Consider the following 21,378-nt stretch of genomic DNA (forward strand, 5'->3'; position numbering starts at 1 on the left):
TTGGAAGACTTACGTTTCACTTCATTGCGTTTTTAAATTTACCTAGCTGCCCGTTTCTTTTTCTCAAGAGCTTTTACTCAGGACCCAATTTATAAGGCAGGTGACAGAGGAGCTGTTCTGGCTCTGGAGGGTCATGCTTAGAGTCCCTGCCCCTTCATCATTCATACCCTTCCTGCTTGTCGCTCTGCTCTGGGATTCTCATCCCCCAACCCCAGGCCTGGTCCAATCCGTCCACAGTCCACATTAAAGATGGTAAATAGGATCTGAGAAGACCAGGAATTTTCCAGGGTCCCAAGGACCACAGACCAGAACCCAGGTGTCTGCATTTCCTGTACCTCTGGGCCAGACACAAGGCCAGGCCTCATTGTAATGACTGGCACTTGTTGAGACCAGGTGGACTGCGTACCAGCCACAGGCCCCGTCTCATCTGCTTAGGGACACTTAGCCCTGACGCATCCTATGGGATGAGCACTATTCTTCTCACAAGAAATCAGCCCAGTGACTTTTCAACTGTTTATTTGAGCTGCACAATTCTTTGTTCAAGAGAAATCTTAACCACAATCCCAAATAAAAATCAGGTAAAATTAGAGGTGGGCCCCCTCACTTAACCTTAAATCCCTACAGGGATCTGGAGGCACTTTCTCAGGGGTCTTCTGAGAGCTCAGTTTAAAAACTGCCCATGCCATCCAATTCTATCTATTCTAGAATTGGAGGCCCAGAGGAGGGGAGGAACTTAGTGTGGGTCACTCAGGGAATTTCTATTACAACTAGGCCTGCAACCAAAGTCCTGGGAACTTCAGTCCGTGTTCCATCCCTGACACCTCTTTTATTAGGAAACAGAGGCCTTATATTAACAGCTCTAACATGCAATCTCTTCCACGCTGTACTTTAAGCCTGGGCTTGCCGTGGGCTCTAGTAATGTGCTAGTTTCTTCTTCCCCCATTCCATGTCCTCCTTGCCTCTAGCTCTCCAGGCCACCAACCACAGGAGAATCCTACTTTCCAGAACCCACTGCTGGGAGCCAAGTGGATGAGCCATCGTTTACCTTCGGAGTCCTCCATTCTTCCCAGATTATTTAGTGCAATGCCTCATCGCTCTGTAATATTCACAGGACACTTGACACTAGAAAGGGCTTTTTAAATCCCATGAAATAGGGATTTTGAGTTCAGCCACACCTTGGGGTGTATAAATGGTTCTACCACTTCAACGCCACACTGGGGGCCAAGCTTCCAGTACAAGAACCTCTGGGAAACAAATCATTAACTCTCTTGGGTGCCATAAGAGGAAACTCAGGAAATTTGATGATCGCACCCCTGGGTGTGGCATCTCTGGGGGTGGCCTGCTGCCACTAGCAGACCCCGTATCCATCACCTCCTTTGCTCTCTGGCTCAGTCTTCAGTTCCTTCTGCCCCAGCTGGCTTTCCTATGGATTTCTTTCTCCCCGTTTCCTTGTCTTGGCTCACTCATTCCCAAGGGTCCCATCTATGATTCTTTATCTATGGTTTTATTGCCAGTCATCTAGAAAAGGAATTAGCTGACAAAGATATATATGATATATATACAAGCACAGGAAGCTCCTGGGGTCCTCAAACTGTTTGGTTTCCCTGGAGCTATATCCTGTCTGGTCCTGTCCCTGTAACACCCCTTCTTGGGTAGTTCTAAGAGGTTCCCTAGTATGTACCAGAGGTGACTGGGTTTTGTTTTGTTTTTCAAACTTTATTTCATGAGATTCCAATTCCGGGAGCAGTTTCTTAGAGACATGGTGACATGTCAAAAAGATTGGGGAACTCTGTTTGCAACCTACCCCTCTTGGAGACATCCATTGCAGAGTAGCATAAGAAAACTCAGAGAAGTGCTAAAGTCTAGATCTCGGAGAACCTGACACAACCTAAAACCTGTTCAAGAACTGTGTTAGCCTACTTTCTGTTGCTCGAACAAACTACCGGAGGCTGGGTACTTTATGAAGAAGTTTATTCAGCTCAATTTTGGAGGCTGAAGATCCCAGGTGAGGGCCCTCCTGGCCACGTCACAACATGATATATGACACGACGCTGGGAATGTATATGAGAGGAAGAAATCACATGGCAAGATAGGAAGCTGGAGAGTCGGGAGGGCCAGTCTTGCTTTTTTTATAACAACACCCTCTGGCAAGAACTAACTCCTTCCATAAAAGCAGCATTAATCCCTCCAAAGGGCAACACCTTCCATGACCCAATGACCTACTGCTCTGCCCCACTTTTTAAAGGTTCTACCACTTCAACGCCACCACACTGAGGGCCAAGTTTCCAGCACAAGAACCTCTGAGAGACAAATCATTAAAAAACTGTGTTTTGTAGTCCACGGGGTGCCAGTTTGGAGGCCCCTCCGGACATCTCTGTGAGTTGGTCTGGAAACCTCTGAGCCCTTCAGTAGGGTCCCTCTTGGCCTTAGGATAGAGATCACAGATCCTCCTTCTCTTCTGGCTTCACTTAGGAAAATCCAAATTAGGTTGCTTCCAAGGACCTCAAGGAAGGTTTTTCATCTATACCAAAGCATTGTCAGACAGCTGTGCTTTCTTTGGAAGAAAATGGAAATGGATCAAAGGGGGGCCCATTTATGGTCTGAACACTGCATTCTTGGGGTCTGGTCAAAGGAAGACGTCAGACCAGGCTGAGCCATTCTTAGAGGAAAGGATGGAGCTGGGGTTGCTGTATTTGGGAGGCAAGTCCTCCTTATCAAGCCGGCCGTCACGTCTTCAGATTTCTCCTAAAAATGTGCCCACACACGTGCAGACACACTAATAAAATGTACTCTCTCCTTGAAACGAAAACTCAGCTTTGCTTTTTTAGTTTATTTTAGGTTACTTTTAATTGCTTTCAATTAACAACCAATTCTAGGTTGTAGATCGGGTGGTTGTTTTCTTGTTTCATTTTTCTCTCCTGTGGAAAACTCCATTAGTCACTTCACAGCTGAGTCACAGGTTTTGTTTGTTTGTTTGTTTGTTTGCATGGGGGTCTGAATAAAGCTGCTGTGGAGATGGGGATAGCAATTATGTAAGTGTGCGAGGGCTGCTGGAACAAAGTGCCTCACACTGGGTGTCTGGAACAATAGGAATTTATTGTCTTGAAGTTCTGGAGGTTAGAAGTCCAAGGTCAAGGTGTTGGCAGAAATGGTTTCTTCTGAGGGCTGTGAAGAACAAGTTCAAGGCTTCTCCCCCAGCTTCTGGTGTTTTCTGGCTCTCCATAGCTCATAGAAACATTCTCCTGACTGTGCATCGTCACATAATGTCCTTCTCGTGTGTATGCCTCTGTCCGAATTTCCTCTATTAGGATACCAGTCACATTGGATTAGATGCTCATCCTACTCCTGTATGACCTTGCCTAAACTTGATTAATTATATCAGCAAAGACCCTATAAGGGTCACATTCTAAGTAAGGCTCCCTCCTTCCTTGTGTTACTGAGTCACTGAGGTACTGGGGGTTAGAACTACAACATATAAATTTGGAGGGGACACAGTTCAACCCATGGCACTGCTTCTGTCCCTCGGTACTTAAGGAACTTGCAAGCTGTTGCATCCCCCACCTACCCATCAGGAGAGATGGCTGGGGGCTCAGGACAGGTGGAGACAGATGCAGACGCAGAGATACAGCAGCTCTGCAGCAGGTTTACCTTTCCCAGGAGGAGACGGGCCCAGAGCCTCCTCCGGGCTGACTGATCAACAAAGGCAGGTAGGGGACTGGAATTGGGCTCAGTCCCATGAGAAACTTCTAGGGTGGGGAGCTCTGTGGGGACTCCCGATCCTGCCCATGGGAAGCCACGTGGGGGACATTCACAGGAGTTGCATGGAGAGGTGTGGGCCCAGTGCCAAGCCACGATGCACTTGGGTTTGTGAGGGGTCATCAAGGCTCCTCGGGGAGGTGAAGTACAAACTGGGATTCTCATGTTATTGGACAATTTTTGTCATGCTGATGGATAGAAGGACTCAATGCCCCATTGTCCCCCCAACTGCAAGAGACTGTGTGTGGTACAGTGGGAAGCACTCATGTACTGATATCAGGAGTCCCAAGTCAGGCCCCAGGCCATCCCTCCAGTTCTTCATGGATAAATGGCTTTAATTTAAAAATCTGGTTTACAGGATATGCTGAGAAGTTGGAAAGAGTTAACAGGGAAGGGAATCTCATGGCTCTAGAAAGTAGCAGACACAGAGTCTCAACACAGGAGCTGAGTTTCATCTGTGAAAAGGGAACCCAACGGCATCCCTCTCCAATGAGAGAGAACAGGCGCGGGCCCTGGCCTCCCTGGTTCCCATGAGCCAATCACTTCTTCCCTTTGGACCAACTCCCTCGAGAGTGAAATGAAGGGCCCAGGCTAGACAGTGTCCCCCGCCAGGACATTAAGTGACTCTATCAAAAATGTTTTGAGACAATACAGGCTTGAAAAGCCAACAGACTGAAGTAACAATTTGTACAATGTGATGTGGGTGACTCACTTAACCTAAGTCCAATGTCCCCGTCTCTGAAAGTGATGATAAATAGCCCTCATGGGTTAAGTTTGAAAATGTTCATGATGTGTTTAACATGTGGCTTGGCGTTTGGTAGTCAAAGTTAGCTCTTATAGAGCCTCTGTTTGGTCAGGATTGAATGAGTTGTGGTAGGTGAAGGGCCTGTCCACTGTAGGTCTTCAATGAATCACGGACACTGCATTTTCCCTTTAAAATGCAGTCTGGCGGAGCTGTCCCCATGATTCCCATTGGGGCCTCGGGTAGAGGGGGAGGGTTGCCTGGAAAAGAATGTGAACTATTTGAAGAATAAAATTGTTTTCAAGCCATTTCAATCACCCATTTGCTCATCATCAGTAGCTGTGCCCCTTACAACCAACGTGAACCCATTCAACCACCCACCTAGGGGTTCTACCTTGTTCAGTTTCTTAGAGAATTAGGCCCCAACCCAAAGAGCTATTTCCAGCATGATAATAATTATCCTGGCAATTCGTAAAACAGGACCAGGCCGCCTTGTGAGGGACAAGCATCCTTTCACTTGAGAACAAACCTAAGGAGAGTCTAAGATTTCTCTCTTTCCGGTAGGTCACAGATCACACAGAAACTCGAAGACAAAGGTAAATCCCACCACACCATGTCCTACAGACGAGAGCTAGAAAAATACCGTGACCTGGACGAAGACGAAATCCTTGGAGCCCTCACAGAGGAAGAGCTCAGGACGCTGGAAAATGAGCTGGACGAGCTGGACCCTGATGTGAGTGGACACTAGGGGAACATGCTGCCCCAGGTCAGGGGCCGCGCCCTCAGCACTGGGTGGGCAGGCGTGTCTTCCTCATTGCCACTGCCCTGTCCTTAAATGGCAGTGACACTGAATAATGATGTCTTTGTATGGTTTCTTAAAAAGTGCTGTTTAGAGTTCTCCAGGAAAACCAATCCGATGGGATAGGGGTAGATACAGATAGGTAAACAGAGGGTTACTATGAGCAGTTGGCTCAAATGATTTTGGAAATTGACAGATCTCAAGATCTGCAGAAGCTGGAGACAAGGAGAGCTGGGGTGCAGCTGGGGTCTACCTGCTGGTGAGCAGAAGGCCCGGGAAGAGGCAATGTTTTAGTTTGAGTCCAACGGCAGAAATCAGTGCCCCAACTTCAGGTGGCCAGACAGGAGGAAACAGGGCACCCTGACAGGAGGATTGGCTTCTTTGTTCTGTTTGAGCTTTGGACAGATTGGACTGGGCCCACCCCTGGGGGCAGCCTGCTGTCCTCAGTCTTCAGATGCAAATTGTAATCTCATCCAGACGAGCTCTCACAGATACAACCAGAATGAGGTTCCACCAAGTGTCTGGGAACTGTGGCCCGACAAGTTGGCTCATAAAACCAACCGCCACAAGTCCTCTTCTTGTCAACCTGGCATCTCTTTGAACCATAACTAATTTTCAAATAAAGGCAGTACCAGGTTGTACTTCTGCCTAACACGATACAACCAATCTGTGTACCACAGGGAACAAATGAACCTATTCCCCAGAAGGGGTGGTAAAGTTCTTGAATGCTGTTGACTCTTCTCCAAATTCTGTAACCTAAACATTATGATAGAAAATGAACAATACTTCATTACTATCAAATATAGTCAAGGGTGGTGGCATACATCCTGTAATCCTGGTGATTTGGGATTCTGAGGCAGGAGGATTGCAAGTTCAAGACCAGCCTGGGCAACTTAGCAAGAAATGAAAAATAAAAGGATTGGGAATATACCTCACTGGTAAAGTGCCCCTGGTTTCCCAGTATTCAGCGGGGGTGGGGGGGTATGGAACAAAACTCCACAATGGTGTAAAGTCAATAACAGCTTATGTTACATAATAATGAAATGAGAGGGGAAAACTAAAGATATTCACTACATATACACATTCATAAAACAAAGGAAATATTCATGATAATTATAGTCCTCATTCCTATAACTAGTCAGATGCAGGGCGGCTTGTATTTAAAATGACTTCTTTCTACCACCCGTTCTGTCATCCTGTTGCTTTTAGGAAGCACCTCAGCTGATTGAGGACTTTCATTCTGAAGGCTCTCAGCCGTGTGTAGTCCTCCTGGGGTGGGTGGTTGACTTTTCCATTGACCTTGATCACAGGGCATGGCGATACTGAGAGATGCCCACAGGACCTCCCATGTTCCAAGCTCAGGCTTTGTCCCCTCTACTGTGAACTGGGGGTACAGTTTCCACTTGGTGGCTGGGATCAGCCACCCCAGCCAGCACTGTGGCTGCCTTCTCAGCCTGTTGATTCCCAGGCACAAGGAGTCCAGGTAGCCAGGGGGAGGCCTTACCTTCCTGTCCAACGGAATCCTTATGCCTCCAGTGAGAGAAAGTATTCCTCTTGTTGCCCTGATACTTTTAGACAAGCAGAGCCTAAGGTCAAGAGAACAGGAAGCAAAAATGTTGCCAGGAGTCCCTGGGGACACTGTGAGTACTGCTACTCCCATTTCCAACCTTGACTCCTAAGCCTGTGAATCCTGCCTATGGCCATAAATTGGCCCCCTGATTCAGAGCATGCGCAGCCTCCTGGAGCACCTTGACTAGGGCCCTGCAGGCCACGGACACCTACCTGGCTGCTGCTGTCACTGGGTCTTCCAAGGGCCATTCAACTGTTCTGTCAAGTGCAGTGCTTTTGGATGGAGGGAAACATGCATTGTGGAATGAATTAGTTGAGAAATAAAGGACTAGAAGAATTCCTGTCACTTGTTTGATGTTTTATCATTGCATTTCATAGTTGGCACATTGAAGAAGTTTTAATTTAATGCTCAGAATTCACCTCTGTCGTCAGGATACCCAGTATTGATAAGCAGAAGGCTCCCTGGTAGTGTGTTCTTTGGCAAGCCATGCTGGAGTAAGGGGCAGGGTCTTCATGCTAAAATTATATCCCAGCACCCAGGTCTATGCTTAGCACAAAGAAGGCAGATAATGAATGCTACTGAATTTGGTGCATTTCTATTTGATGTATTTTTAATTAAAAATGGAATGTTTCATGCCTTTAAAAAATAGTCTTTGTTCAACTCTGGCCTAACAGTGATCTACCGAACAAACAATTTTTTTGAAAAAAGCACCTCACTATCGTTTCCCTAGCCCACAGATAATCTCACTGCTGATGTTTGGGGAGCACAGTACAGCAGGAGAAATGCAAAACTGGAGGTTAGAGGTCCCATTTCCACTCCTGTCTCTGATACCCAGTGTGACCCGGGGCCAGTTCCTGTCCTTCTCTAGGCATCAATGTCCCATCCATGACATGCTGGAGTTGGTTGGTCCCTTTCAGGACTAAGCTTCCATGAGCTTATCACCTGGTCTTATCCCCAGACTCCATGAAGTGGCTTCTTTCCAGATAACCCAGAATCCTCGACTAGGGTCTGGGACCCATGCCCCATGGGATGACAGATCCTTCCAGCAAAGTGTCCTCATCTTGCTTTTCGCAGCTTTCCCCTGCCCAGCCACGAGGAGACAATGCCCTGGAGAGGCAGCTTCTGCTGATCAGAAGGCAGTGTGGGTGGAGGGAGCTGAGGTTCCTCCGCCTTCCCGCCTGTCTCCTCCTGCTAGGCTGCACGGCTGCAGAAATGAGCAACAGAGGCCAGCAAAACAATCCAGCTTCCGCTTCTCTGCTGCAAAATTATTCTGTTCTAATTCTATCCTAGATTACTGTTCATAGAATTTCAAGAACAAACAGCTTTTGAAAGTTAGAACAAAAGGGGATGTAATGGCTGCTTCTAGTCAATTTGATAAATGTGACTCAGTTACCTGCCCAGCGCAGGGCCCTGTGTTGGGCACCAACAGGGATCCTGCCCTTCAGGACTTAGGGTGGTAAAAGCAGGTGTAATAATCAGGTCCTATGTGGGGCAGACAGGGGGCTCAGGATTACCTCTTGGTGGGAGGCTCCAGAGCAGGTGATATTGGAACTGGGCCCTAGATTTTCCAAAGTCAATAATTAAAAATGAAGAACTCCAGGTGAAGGCGTCTAGCACGGGCTGCGGAAGGGACGGTCCATGTGGGAAGAAACTGGGAGAGGGAGCCTTGGTGATTTCTGTGGAATGTTAGATGTGACTAGAAAGGGGTCAGGGGCTGGAGATGGGGCAGGGTGGCAAGGCAGACAAGAGTGGACTTCTCTCAGTAGCCTGGGGAGCCCTCAAGGAGCAGTGACTCCGTGTGCTTTAGTGACTTCAGGAGCTGACTCTCAGCACAGAGGGACTATAAGGGGTACCAGAAGGGACGGAGAGGGGGCTTGGGCGTGAGCCCCCGGTCCTGTCCACCTGTTAGTGGCAAGTGCTCTTGAAGGCAAGGAAGGGCCTGACCTTCTCCACAGCCCTTCCTGCAATGCCACAGAACACTTGCTATTCCCAGGGAGGAACCAGTGGACCCCCAGGGTCCCACAGGCCTGCTGTGACTGTCCTTTTGCCCTGTTGGAGTTTCCCTGAGCCACTGGGTGGGGATGTTAGGTGAGGCTGCAACTGTAAATAGGACATCTGATGACAAGGATCAGAGACCAGCATTCGTCCCAGGAGTGAGGAGGGGACAGGGGAAGGCGCCATCCCAGAACTGAGAGTGTAGCCCTAAGGACCAAGCCCAGGCCCCAGCTGGGAACCATGTCACTAACCTGGCAAAGATCCCCCACAGAGCCCCACGCCAAATATCAGGCTCTCCAGCCTCAGGGGCAAATTCCCAGGGCCTTGGTACCTCTTAGAAGCCAGCTCTGCTGTCCAGGTGACTAACAGGGATGGCTCTGCTGGTTCCCATGGAGGGAGGAGCATGGAGGCTCAGATTGCCACCAGCTTGCCTATACTCACACCACTAGAGTGACACCATGGGGCTCGGGCTCTGGGAGTCGGGTTGCAAGCAGGCTCCAGAGTGTGTACAGTCCACTCTGGCAGGAGGGGAGCCATTGTGCCAGTGGGTCTGGGAGTGGGCACAGGCCACCTGAGACCTGGCATTCTCAATTACTGGGGTTTCTAAAGAGACATTGTCAAACACCCCTTTCTCCCTCAGTGGAGGAAGAAACCAGAGCGAATGGGAGATAACAGGCCAAACCGGCTTTTTGTCCCCAACACACAATGGCCCCTTCACTTGGGATCATCTCTGTTACCTGATTTGCAAGACAGTATTCCTGTTTTGAAAGGCCTGGGGTAGGGGCTTCTTTCTGAGAGCTCAACATTCCAGCTCTAGTTTCCCCCTGCCTTGGCCCGCTCCAAAATCACAGCCCTGGGAGAGGCCAAAGTTATGTGGGCCGTGAGAGGACAGTCACCAGCGGGTATGCAACCCCCAACTCAGAGCAGGAGCCGAGCCCAGAGAGGGGAACAACCTGTCTTAGATCTGAGATGTCCAAACAGAACCAGAACAGAACCCAGGGGCCCTGATGCCCAGGCTGCTGCCCTCCTGTTGTACCCCATACTCCTCCTGTGTTGACTTTTGTGTCACACTTGGGACGTGCAGATGCTGTTCTGGGCACTTGGAATATGTAACTCAGCCATCACCCTAATCTTCTGAGGCAGGTGCTCTTCTCATCCCCGTTTTACAGATGAGGAAACCGAGCGGTGGGGGAACCTGTCCAAGGTCCCACAACTTGGCAGTGGCAGAGCCACGACATGGTTCTGGAGTTCACGTCTTAGCCACGCGGCCTGAGACTTCATGGGATCCTTTGGGTCCTGTCTCTATTCTGGCCTTGGGCACTTGCTTTTCCCTCTTTGGGTCTCAGTTCCCTTGACTGTCGATGGACATAGTTGGATAAAAGACCTCAGATGCCCCCTCCAGCTCTCCCAAGGACCGATCCAGCCCTTCCGGCTTGGACTCGGCAAGCCCTTCAGAGGGTGACGTTTTGGGTTATGCAATTAAGCCCCAGCATCACGTGACAGCATGGAGTACGAGAAGTTGGACAGCAGCTCTGTTTGCAGCAGAGGTTTCCAAACTTGAGCACATTAAAAAAAAAAAAAAAAAAAAAGTTCCCCAAACTTTCTCTCACTCTGGAAAAACTCGAGCTTATCATGAGATTGTTTTGGACTCCCGCGGGAAAGGAATGCTTCATGTGCTAAAAGTATCCGCTGTTGACTGGTTCCCCAGAGGATCTGCCCTTTCGCGTCTCTCTGGAGTTAAGTGGATGTTGCTCTGAAGCTGAGCCAACTCTGTCGTTCAGATCGCCTTTGTCCTGGGTAGAGGGGAAAATGGGCAGTGTGCAGAGCAGCGCTTCAGGGACTAGTCCCACACGGTGACTTGTGCCGGAAACAAGTTCTTATGTGATCAGTAGATACTTAACATTTACTGGGTAGAGCCCTGTTGGATTATCTCATTTAGTCCTCTGTGAGGGTTTGGTGTTTCGTCCATTTTAAAGGTTGGGAAACTGAGGCTTACAGAGAGGAGTAAACCTGCTCAGGATGCAACCTGGGTACTGCTGGGATTTCCACCTAGGCCTGAAACCTCTGCTACTAACCCTCACTCCTGTGAGCACTGTGGGACCGGACCTGGGGAACAGACCTCGGAATCACCAGCAATTTTTTTTTTCAATTTGATTTCCTTTGAAGATGTTATGTTATTTTCATCACAAATACTAATCTTTTTTCAAAAAAAAATAAATTAAGGCTCCACTAATACAAAGAAATTAACTATAAATATTGTTATTGAGGCTTTGGAGAAAAAGTAGAATATTTTAAAAATTCTCCCAGAAAAAGGATCAACGGATTTGCAGGAGAGTAGAGTAATCCCAACCTCATAAAAGAATTGGGGCCAATGGGTTGATTTGGCAGTCAGCTGTTGGGAATCTGTGATACAACATAACTACAAAAACAATAATGAGAAACATCAGGAAATCACAAGAGCTGCAATTCTCTGTCCAGGTGTTCTTGCACGCCGGGTCAGATGTTCCCATTTCATGGGCATCGTCCCAGGAAACCTCCAGAAGCACCCTAGGTTCATCTTCACAGGCTGGGGTCAATGCCATTCTGCAAGTAAAACTAGAGGCTACAAATACTGAGAGGATCACCTAGCTCTTAAGTGACAGATTCAACTCAGGCTGCCCCAGGTCTTCTACCCCTCATGCTAAGAGTCCTGAAAACAAGGAGCCATGAATTGCAGGAAGAAATGGTGGAGGTTAAATCCTGGAACTGTACTGCCCACCCATGCCCTGCATGAACATATCAAGTACATAGGTAAAAGACCCTGAGTGACAGTCTGTCCTGGACTCCTGTCCTTCACTTGGTACTTGGTGACTTTCACCAAATCCTCATACTGGTCCTATAGGTACTATTATTACCTGTTTAGTGGTGAAAAATCAGAACAATGATAAGACCCTACAATAGAGAGAGGGAAAAGGACTTGTTCAAGGTCACACAGAAGGTCATCAGTACCAGGGCAAGGGCCTGGGGCTTCCTGACCCACCGTGGGGCTCTTCATCAGGCTCCACACACTCCTACAACCCATCCTCCCTGTGCCCCAGAGCATATCCTATAAGGCAGAAGACACTCTTGGCCATCCTAGGAGCTGCCAAGTTTGGTCCACAGGGCCGTGGTTCTTCCTTGTAACACAAACCGGCAGAATCGCAAGCTCAGGACAGAAGTAAACAGTTGAAATGGAAAGAAATAAATCTCTTCTCTAAAAATAGGCACGCATCCTTAGAAACACTGCCGGCCGGCCTTGCGTGCCCAGGATGGGCCCGGTGGGGCAAGGGCGAATCAGGCCAGGCAGCGTGTCCCACTCTACCCTTGTCTTGTGGCCCTAGGACACTCACACCCACTCTTCTCTCCACCTCCTGTCTGCCCCCATGGCCCAAGAGACCTCTGGGACCTGAAGCCCTTCACTCCAGGTTGGCATCTCCCGCGTCTCCAGGACCAACTCCCGTCCCCTCCCATGGGATCCTTGCTGACTCCCCTCCAAACCCCAGCACAGCCTTGTCCACACTGCAGACCCTGACTCATCTTCCTTCCTGCACTGGGTTTGCCTCTCAGGCAGAAAGTGCTCAGAGGAGGAGATGCAGCTGCCCTGACAGTACCTCCAAAATGCAGGCTCTGTCTGGTTGAATGGAAGTAAACAATGAAGCCCTACGTGGTCACTCTGATGGGCAATAAGCTAATTTCATGTGGGGTTCAAACTTTTATTCTAAGGTTTCAGAATAAAAGGGTTTAGAGCCTCATTTTGCAGGGGGAACTCTAAAACCAGAGAGTACCAGTGACCTATCTGTGACCTTATGGCCCTGGGATGAGAATCCAGGGTGGTAGGCAAGGTTCAGCTTGGTTTCAAGCAACAAACTCAAAGTCACATGTGCTGTAGTTTGTTCATCCTTCAAGTGCAAGTTCAGAGGCAGGCAGTCTAGGCCTGGTGTGGAGCATACTCCCCAAGCTCTCCAGGACCCGGTGTCCAGCCAGCTCAGCCCCTGCCATGGCCAAGGTGTAGCCCTCATCCCCATGGTCTGTAGTGGGAGCCACAGCCCAGGCATCAGAATAGAGGGACAGAGAAGGAAAGGGAGGGGCGGAAGAGAAGGAGAAAAGCCAAAATTCAAGTGCCTTTTAAGGAAGATTACCAGTAATTGCCACTGTTTTCTCATATCACTGATCATGGCTTGACTTAGCTGCAAGGGATCCTGGGTAATGTAGTCTTTAACTCTGAGTAGCCAAGGGCTCAGCTTAAGAGTTGGGGTGTGTTTCTTACTAAAGAAGAGGAGAGAGCAACAGGGATAATTTAGAGTCCATCACCATGGGTTTGTCGGCTTGATGGCCTTATATTCTGCTCTGCCAAAAGCCCTGAGGTAAAATAAGAGATGTTGGCAAACATTTAAGCAAATTTCCCAAGTAAGACATCACAAAGAGCTCACTCTCTAGCTCAGCATTTCCCAAAATCCCTTTCAGAGAGCCCCAGTCCCATCACAGCCCCCACTCTAACAGCTTTCATGTGTCCCCTCCCCCAGACTTGCTCAGGGGCAGCAGTTGGGGTAGGCCTATGGGGTGTCCTAGAATACTGTCCTTTCCCCCACTGGAGAATTGGTGCTGTGTGAGTGACATGGATGATCCGACCCCACTCTCCTAGCACCCAGTGCTTGACGATGGATTCAGGAAAGACCAAAATATGTCCCAGCTGGCACTTGAGGGACACCCATTCTCCTTGGTGAGAGGGATATGGCTAAACATACTCTAGGACCACAGAGGGTGGGCAGTATATAAGAACTGGCAAGATACCAAGGGCAGTCTGGAAAGAGACTCACCAGGTCAATGTGGGTCACTGCAAAGACCTAACAGGGGTCCCAGGGAAAAGTCTGGAGAGGAATGCAGAGCAGCAGCAGGGTCAGCCCAGAACCAGACCCAGCCAAGGCATGGCAGTGTGCGAGACAGGGCAGAGCTGTGGAGCATGGAGGGGCAGAAGTGGCCAGAACCCAGACCACTCCCAGAGGGAAGAGGAGCAGGAGGCTGGAGAGTAGGAGCAGGTCGGGGTCAAATCCTGAAGCACTCTCTGCACCTGGCTTATGAATTTTGTCATGATTCTAGGTCAGTGAAGCTGCTGAGCCTCCAGGAGCACTTGGGGTCAGCACACATGTCACCAAGGTGTGGCCAGCTGCTGGAGGGGAATGGGGTGGAGGTGGAGAGAACTGAGCCTGGAGGACCAGCCAGGAGGTGGGTCTGATGGTCCTGGCAAGAGTTACAAGGCCTGAAGGAGGGTGGTGCCCATGAGATGGAGATGTTCAGAACACTCATTATCTCAGGTGGGACCGACCCAAGCTCCGGTGCAAGCCATGCTCCTGCCATTGGCCCAACCTCTGCCCATGCTGCACTTTCTGTCTTCCTATGGTCCCCACTCCCTCTCTTCACCTGGCCAAGGCCCAGGGAACCACTTCCTCCAGGAAGCTCAGGGCCGAGTAAGGTGACCATGCTGGGTGAGGTGCCTCCTCTCTGGCGGTGAGCAGGGATTGTGCACCCATTGTCTCAGGAGGCCCATGCCCAGCCCAATAGGGAACTTTTCTTTCTTGCATGAGGATTAGGAGAAAATAGGGCAGAGAAGCTTTCTATGCCATGAGCACCAGAGTCAGATGAAGTATGCTGCTATGTCCAGTAGGTCCTGCTGCAAACGAATACTGGCCTTGGGCCCTGGGGGCCTTCAGAGGCCAGCACTGATGTCTTATGAAGTTGATCATGGAAGGTGCGTTTCACCAGCCCTTCAGTAAGGTCAGGGTGGCTGAGCCAAAGGCCCAGCTCTTTCCAAAAAGAAACCAAAAACAGGAAGAGGTCCAGAATGTATGTGTCGGTGTGGGAGTATGTTTGGAGAGAAAGGGACCCTGAGAGGTTTCAGTCCTACTTGTCCCCTTTATCTATGACGTCAAGATTCTGCAGCTGGGGCATGAGCAAGCTCAGCCCTGCCTGTCCTGATATGGCCTGATGTGGCAGAGGGGAGACAGGAGGGCAAAAGCACAGGGCAAATTGTTTGAAATAGGACAAGCGGGAGATGTGGGTGGGAGTTTTGAGAACAGAAACTCCCACTGAGCCTCTGAGCCTCATTTTGTTCCCCTGTAGAGGGACATTAGCTCCATGAGGAAGAGCCCTGTCTTCTAACTTGGAGAGGGGACCTGGCTCTCACACAGGGCCACGCCCAGTTTCCAGCATCCTCTGCTAAGGGAAACAGTCAGTAGGGATGGAATGTCTGTCAAGGAATGAAGTCTACAGTCCTGGGTCAGGGTCCAGCATGTGACCTCAAGCAAGGCTCTGGCCCTCCCTGGCTCTTAGCTTCTCCCGGTGCCTAACACTGAGGTTGTGGCCCTCCTTCTCTTTTAAGGGGTCATGTGTGGTGCAGGCACAGAACAAGCACCCAGCACGCCTGGTGCTGGTTGAGGGAAGCACGGTTTACATCTCCTTGTTCTTAGACATGGTTGATTTATTTGGGAAAAGAGATCTAATCACTTTTTGGTTGTTGTGACTTTAAAGAATCGGGCTAAGTGATTTTTTTATTATTATTTTCATTGCTGGGAATGAAACATGGGACCTCAAAAATGCAGGGCAAGCCCTCTGCCACTGAGCTACATCCCCAGCCCAATAAGGGATATTTTATGTGTGACTAGCCACCAGTCTGAAAATAGCCATATTGACCCTTGAGCATACTAACTGCACACAGTGTCATCTGTTTGTAAAGTCAGGCTTCCTGGCTCTACGGCTATCAAACTGTGTGATTTCGGGCAAGTACTTCAGCTTTTTAAGCTCCAGTTTCCCCAAGTGAAAAAGTGAGAAACTTGGCTTAGAGGACCTCTTAGGGCTTTGTACCACCCAGCTACCAAGAGTCTATGATCCTTTTAAAACATTGCATGTGTGTGCACATGTGTGTGTGCTTGTGTGCGCATGCACAGTCGTTTGTGTGCATGTGTGCTCATGTGTGTGTGCATGTGTGCGTAAGTGTGTGCTTGTGTGCTTGAACACCTGAACAGGCCCACAGTTGTTCTAGCCAGGATGGCTTTTCACACATCCCTCACTATCTATAGCAGTGATATTTGTACAGGGACTTTTTCTTTAGCCATACTGGCTCTTGTTTGCAAGGGTGTGCAGGACCCTGACAGTACAGTTGAGGATGTGTCAAAGTTTCTGTTGTCCTTTGCTCAACTGGACTCCAGAGCATGGGTGTGAAAGTTAGACTAAGATTAATCTCTCCAACTGTAGTTGGAGTTTTAATGTGTTACAACATTGAAAAGGAGGTCACCATTTTAAAACCAGAAGTTGGGAACTACAGGAAGAGTTGCCGAACTTTTTTCCCCATGATCATTTCCAAGAACATATTTGAATTTTTGCTTCTTCATTTGTTTTTTTAATTTAAAAATTTCTTAGTTAAAAAATCATGCATAAACCAAACATGGTGGTGCACATCTATAATCCCAGCAGCTCAGGAGGCTGAGGCAGGAGGATTGCAAGTTCAAAGCCAGCCCCAACAACTTAGTGAGGCCCTAAGCAGCTTATCAGGACCCTTTCTCAAAATAAAAAGAATAAAAAATGGGCTAGGAATGTGGCTCAGTGGCTAAGCATCCCTGGGTTAAATCCCCAGCACAAAAAATAAAAAATTAAAAATAAATCATGTATACACGTCATTCTTCCTCTAGCCGGTGCCTGGAGAGGGTAGAACAGCCCATAGATGTTTGTGGAACAAGCAAATGACTATCTTGACCTCCTCAACATGGAATCTTAGTCTGATAGGACCCTAATGGCAGCACATGAGCTGAGTCTGGCTTGCAGTGTTTCATTTGGCCTGAACATTGTTTTGGAAATGTTTGGGCCACATGTCAATACTTTTAAATCAAGTGAGTTCACATAAAAACAAGCAGATCTAATAACACCATCCATGTTCCTACAGAACAACAATCACTGGTGCTGGGTAGTGTGGGGCACGAAAGCCCTACTGCACCGCAGTCCCCACTACCCCCAAGTGATAACAACTATAACTTTAGGCTAAGTTGTGAGCATCTGGGAATCCCTCCTCCTTAAAACACACACTAGGCTGCCTGTGGGGTGACAGGAAGATCACTTGGGCTTGAGTCACTGCATGTAATTGAGACTTTGCTCTAATTTACTTCACCTCCCCCATTCCCTCCCCCAGGACCTACCATTGCACATCCGAGAGCTTGGGTGTGGTCATGGCCATACCTCTTAGCACACTGTCTGGGCACAATACTTACCAGTAGATGTTTGTTGAACAAATAGGAAATAAAGAAATGAAAGAGACATTTCTACATATACACGATCATGAAATACCCTCCAGGTCAGAGCCAATGACAAAATACCTGTGAGAGCTCTTGGTGAGCCTGGGTCTGGTTAGGACCTCAGTGTGAGAAACCCCACTCGGGGTTCTCTCATCCATGGCTCCTCCATGGCTAATTTACAGACAGGCATGTCACACTGTAGATCAGGCACCATGGTCAGTGGGGGCTGCTCTAGCCCGCCAGACTCACCGTCACCCTTGGCCCTGGCACAGGAAGAGCCTTCTGTTCCCAGCATCCCATGACCATTCAGGTTAGTGATTGTATTAGCCATTTGGATAATTCTTTCCTAGATAACATACGACATTTTAAAAACAAGAGTTTTTCTGAAATATAATTCACACACCCTACAATTATTCCATCTGCAATGTACAATTCAGCTTTTTTTAGTATACTCAGAGTTGTACGATCATCAACACAGTCAGTTTTAGAACATTTTCAGCACTGCAGAAGAAACTTCATACCCATGAGCTGCTGCTCCCCATCCCCCTAAGTTCTACCAGCTCTCCTCCTCAGCTCAGGCTGCCATAGCAGAATACCACAGAATGTGGGGGCTTACTTCCTCACAGCTCAGGGGCTGGGAGGCCTCAGGTCAGGGCCCAGCAGGGTTGGTCTCTGGCAGAGAGTCTCTTCCCACTTTCTCACTCTGTTCTCTCATGGCAGGGGGCTGGGAGGGCCCACAGCAAGCTTTCAGGTTCTCTTCTATCAAGAACACTAATCCCATTGGCTCAGGGCTCCATCCCGGTGACCTCATCCATCCTTGCTTACCTCCATGTAGGCCCTATCTCCAAATATCGAAACATTGGGGGTTAAGACTTCAGCATGTGGATTTTGTAGGGTCAGAGTTCCATCCATAGCCCCAGCGACCCTCAATTTGCTTTCTGTCTCTATACATTCAACTATTCTGGACCCTTCATATACTGGAATCATATATTATGGACATTTTGTACCTGGCTTCTTTCACTTACTATGATGTTTTTAAGGTTCCTTTATGTTGTAGTACTTCATTCCTTTTTGTTGTTGTTGTTGTTGTTGTTATTGTTTCCTTTATAGTACTTAGGATTGAAGTCAAGGATGCTTTACCACTGATCTGTATCCTCAGCCCTTTTTGTTTTATTTTGGGAGAGGATTTTGCTAAGTTGCTGAGGCTGGCCTTGAACTTGTGGATCTTCATGCCTCAGCCCTTCCAGTTGCTAGGATTACAAGAGTGTAGTACCATGCCTATTTTTTTAATTTATTTGCCTTATGTCATTGAGTCATAAGAGAAATTTATGTATCCTGGCCACTAGGCTCTTATCAGATATACGATTCACAAATATTTTCTCCCAATCTGTCATTTCACTGATGTCTTTTGAAGCACAAGTGTTTTTAATTTTGTTGAAGTCCAAGACATATATTTTTTCTTTTGTTGTTTATTGTATTGTGTCATATCTAAGAAACTATTGCCTAATCCAGAGTCACAAAGATTTATGCATATGTTTTCTTCTAGGAGTTTAATAGTTTCAGCTCTTACATTTAGGTCTTTGATCCAATTTGAGTTAATATTTACATACAGTGTGAGGTCACATACTATTTTTGAAAACAAGCTAAAGTGATAATCAGGAATGTAACAACTATGCAGCTGTTATGGTTTCAGTTGAAAATCATAATTCTTTAAACATACATATTATTTAATGGAAAGAAAATAGACTTCAATTCCTAATGAGGCATATATGTTCAAATTTTATGTTTTATGTTCAATTTTGATATTTTTGTTTTTAAAAGTCAACTTCTTTCAATAAACATTTAAATAAAACAACTAAAATGTTTTTATTCCCTTGTTATAATTATATGTCTTCAGTTCAATGCAGTTGTTCTCAGCATTGGAGGACATCTCAGTATTTGGAGACATTTTTGGTTGTCAAGACGGGTGGGGGAGGGTGCTACTACTGGCATCTCTGAGGTAGAGACCAGAGAGGCTGCTGCAGTCTAGGTGTATAGCACAGCCTACACAAAAGAAGCATCTAGCTCAAAATGTTGATTGTGCTGAGGTTGAGAAAGCTAGCTGTCTGGATCGGTGGCATCCATCACAGAGATTTGGAAAGCTGTGCAAGTTAGCAAACCAGTTTCCAACTTTTTAAATTTCTTCCATCACAATACTGAGCCTTTGGGCAAGCCAGAATGTGTCCCAGCCCCTTACTGCCATCTTACCCTCGTGGCAATGACAATCTATGGGCATCCCCTTGAGATTTTTTGAGAAAACCCAAGCACCTGCTTTCAATCCTTAATTTGTTGTATATTTGCATGAAATCTCACATGCTCATATTCAAATATTTTGAACTTCAAATGTATTTGGATCATTAATTCTCTCTTAGCAACATATCTGGGTAACCAGTCTCCTGTCAAGATGTACTTGAACTGATGCTATAACAACAGCCCTAAGTCACACTTTGGGGGTGTTCATTACACCAGGCACCATGCTGAGCACTCTGCCTGCATTGTCTAATTTAACTTTCTCAACCCGCCTACAAGGGAGTCACTATCACTATTCACATTCTGCCGCCATAGAAACTGCAGCATTGAGCTTAGAGGCCAAGCCCCATCATATAGTTGGGTCATTGTTATTCTGAGTCAGCACTTGAGCCTTAGGTCGGGTCAATTGTGAAGTGCAGGCATGTCTCAGAACGGTTGGATGAATCATTTTGGACAAGCACATACAGACATTTGCAGGGCAGTGAGGTGGCCCTCAATCACACAGTAAGCCCCCTGCCATGGGACAGAAGGAACTAGCTGCAGGAAGTCCCCTCTAACCTTGCACCTGTCTGCGAAGCCTGGCTCTGCTGGGAGCCTGTCTGATGTGGCAGACAGTGTGTGAGAACTGCTGCTTCAGGGTGCAGTTGGCATCACACATTCCTGATGCTCTGTTAGGCTTGATTTTCTACCTATAGTCACCCTCTCACTACATCCTCCAGCTCCTAGACTCTCCCGACCTGTGGCCTTAATCTGTTTGCACCACCCTTGAGGCCCTTACCTGACCTCTGCTGTGCAGGCCTGCTCACCTATGCCCCCCCCCCCCAGGCAGTGATTCCCCCCTCCTCCCCCACCCCGTCTTGCAGCCTCTACTTTTGCTTACACATGGTGTGGTGGTAGACGGTGGTAAAACAACTTGCAAAAATTCCACGTCTGTTCAAGGTGGCCTCTCCTCCCAGCATCATCTCTCTGGGTGTCAGGCACGCAGCCATCTTTAAATGCCTCTTGTGCCCTTGTCAGAGGGGGATTTCAGGAGAGTTTGTGAGTGAGGGAAGATAAGTGGTACCAAGATTTGAGATGGAATGACTCCAATTTAGTGAATTTGTGGGTGCAGCAAGAAGTTGCACACCTGCACCTCAGGTGTCCTCCTCTAGCTCTCTGAATGAGTGCAAGGGGGTCAGAAGAATTAGAAATGCAGATGACCTCTAAGACGACTTTTGTTCTGATTTGTCCCTGAAATTCCTTGGGCAAATCTTTGCTTGTTCTGGAGGGAGGGGGATCTCTGAGCATCCTCACGGTTATTAACATCTTTGCCTCTCAAAGGTTTGGGGGGGTTGAATTAAAGGGAAGCCCATTGGGGTGATTGAAATCTACCCTAATGGGGAATCTGCTTCCATGGGAAGCCCATGCTTAATAGCCTGCCCATGTTTGAAAGAGAGCAAGCACCCAATTGGTGGATGCTATCTTTCTTGGAGACCCATCTCCAGGGGCAACGTTCAAAATATTTAACAACCAGCATGTCACAAGCACAGACCTGCTGGAGGCTGGAAGTAACCTATGGGAGAGCCACAGGCGCTACAGCCAGAGGCACCTTGAACTCCTCACAGCTCTGCTGGGCTTTTGGATTGCGTTTGGTGATTCTGCCTCTTTCCACCTGATTCTGCATTTGAGTCCTCCCTCAACCCCCTTTGGCTTCTCTTTCCAACACTTGAAACACAAACTGCTATTGTTCATACATCCAAACACAACTTAGTCTTATTTACTTCTTTTTAAAATTTTTTTTAATAGTTGTAGTTGGACATCATGCCTTTATTTATTTTTTAATGTGGTGCTGAGGATCAAACCCAGTGCCTCACACATGCTAGGCAAGTGCTCTGCCACTGAGCTACAGCCCCAGCCCAATCTTATTTACTTCTCTAGTGACACTCTGAAC

General features: G+C 47.8%; 1 protein-coding gene across 5 annotated transcripts in view; it reads left to right on the forward strand.

The window, feature by feature from the left end:
- The window catches only part of Tmod1 (tropomodulin 1), a 77,379-nt gene that overhangs the window by 15,467 nt on the left and 40,534 nt on the right, over nt 1-21,378 (forward strand). For 3 of the 5 annotated variants that reach the window (XM_078047855.1, XM_005326305.5, XM_078047856.1), the window contains exon 2: nt 5,063-5,231. In XM_078047855.1, coding sequence (XP_077903981.1) covers nt 5,063-5,231 — 169 coding nt within the window. Of the gene's footprint in view, nt 1-5,062; nt 5,232-21,378 lie in introns of those variants that run through there. The other 2 variants (XM_040286082.2, XM_040286078.2) reach the window with 2 other exon arrangements.

This window comes from Ictidomys tridecemlineatus, chromosome 4 (assembly GCF_052094955.1).
Source record: "Ictidomys tridecemlineatus isolate mIctTri1 chromosome 4, mIctTri1.hap1, whole genome shotgun sequence".
In the NCBI taxonomy this organism is placed as follows: domain Eukaryota; kingdom Metazoa; phylum Chordata; class Mammalia; order Rodentia; family Sciuridae; genus Ictidomys; species Ictidomys tridecemlineatus.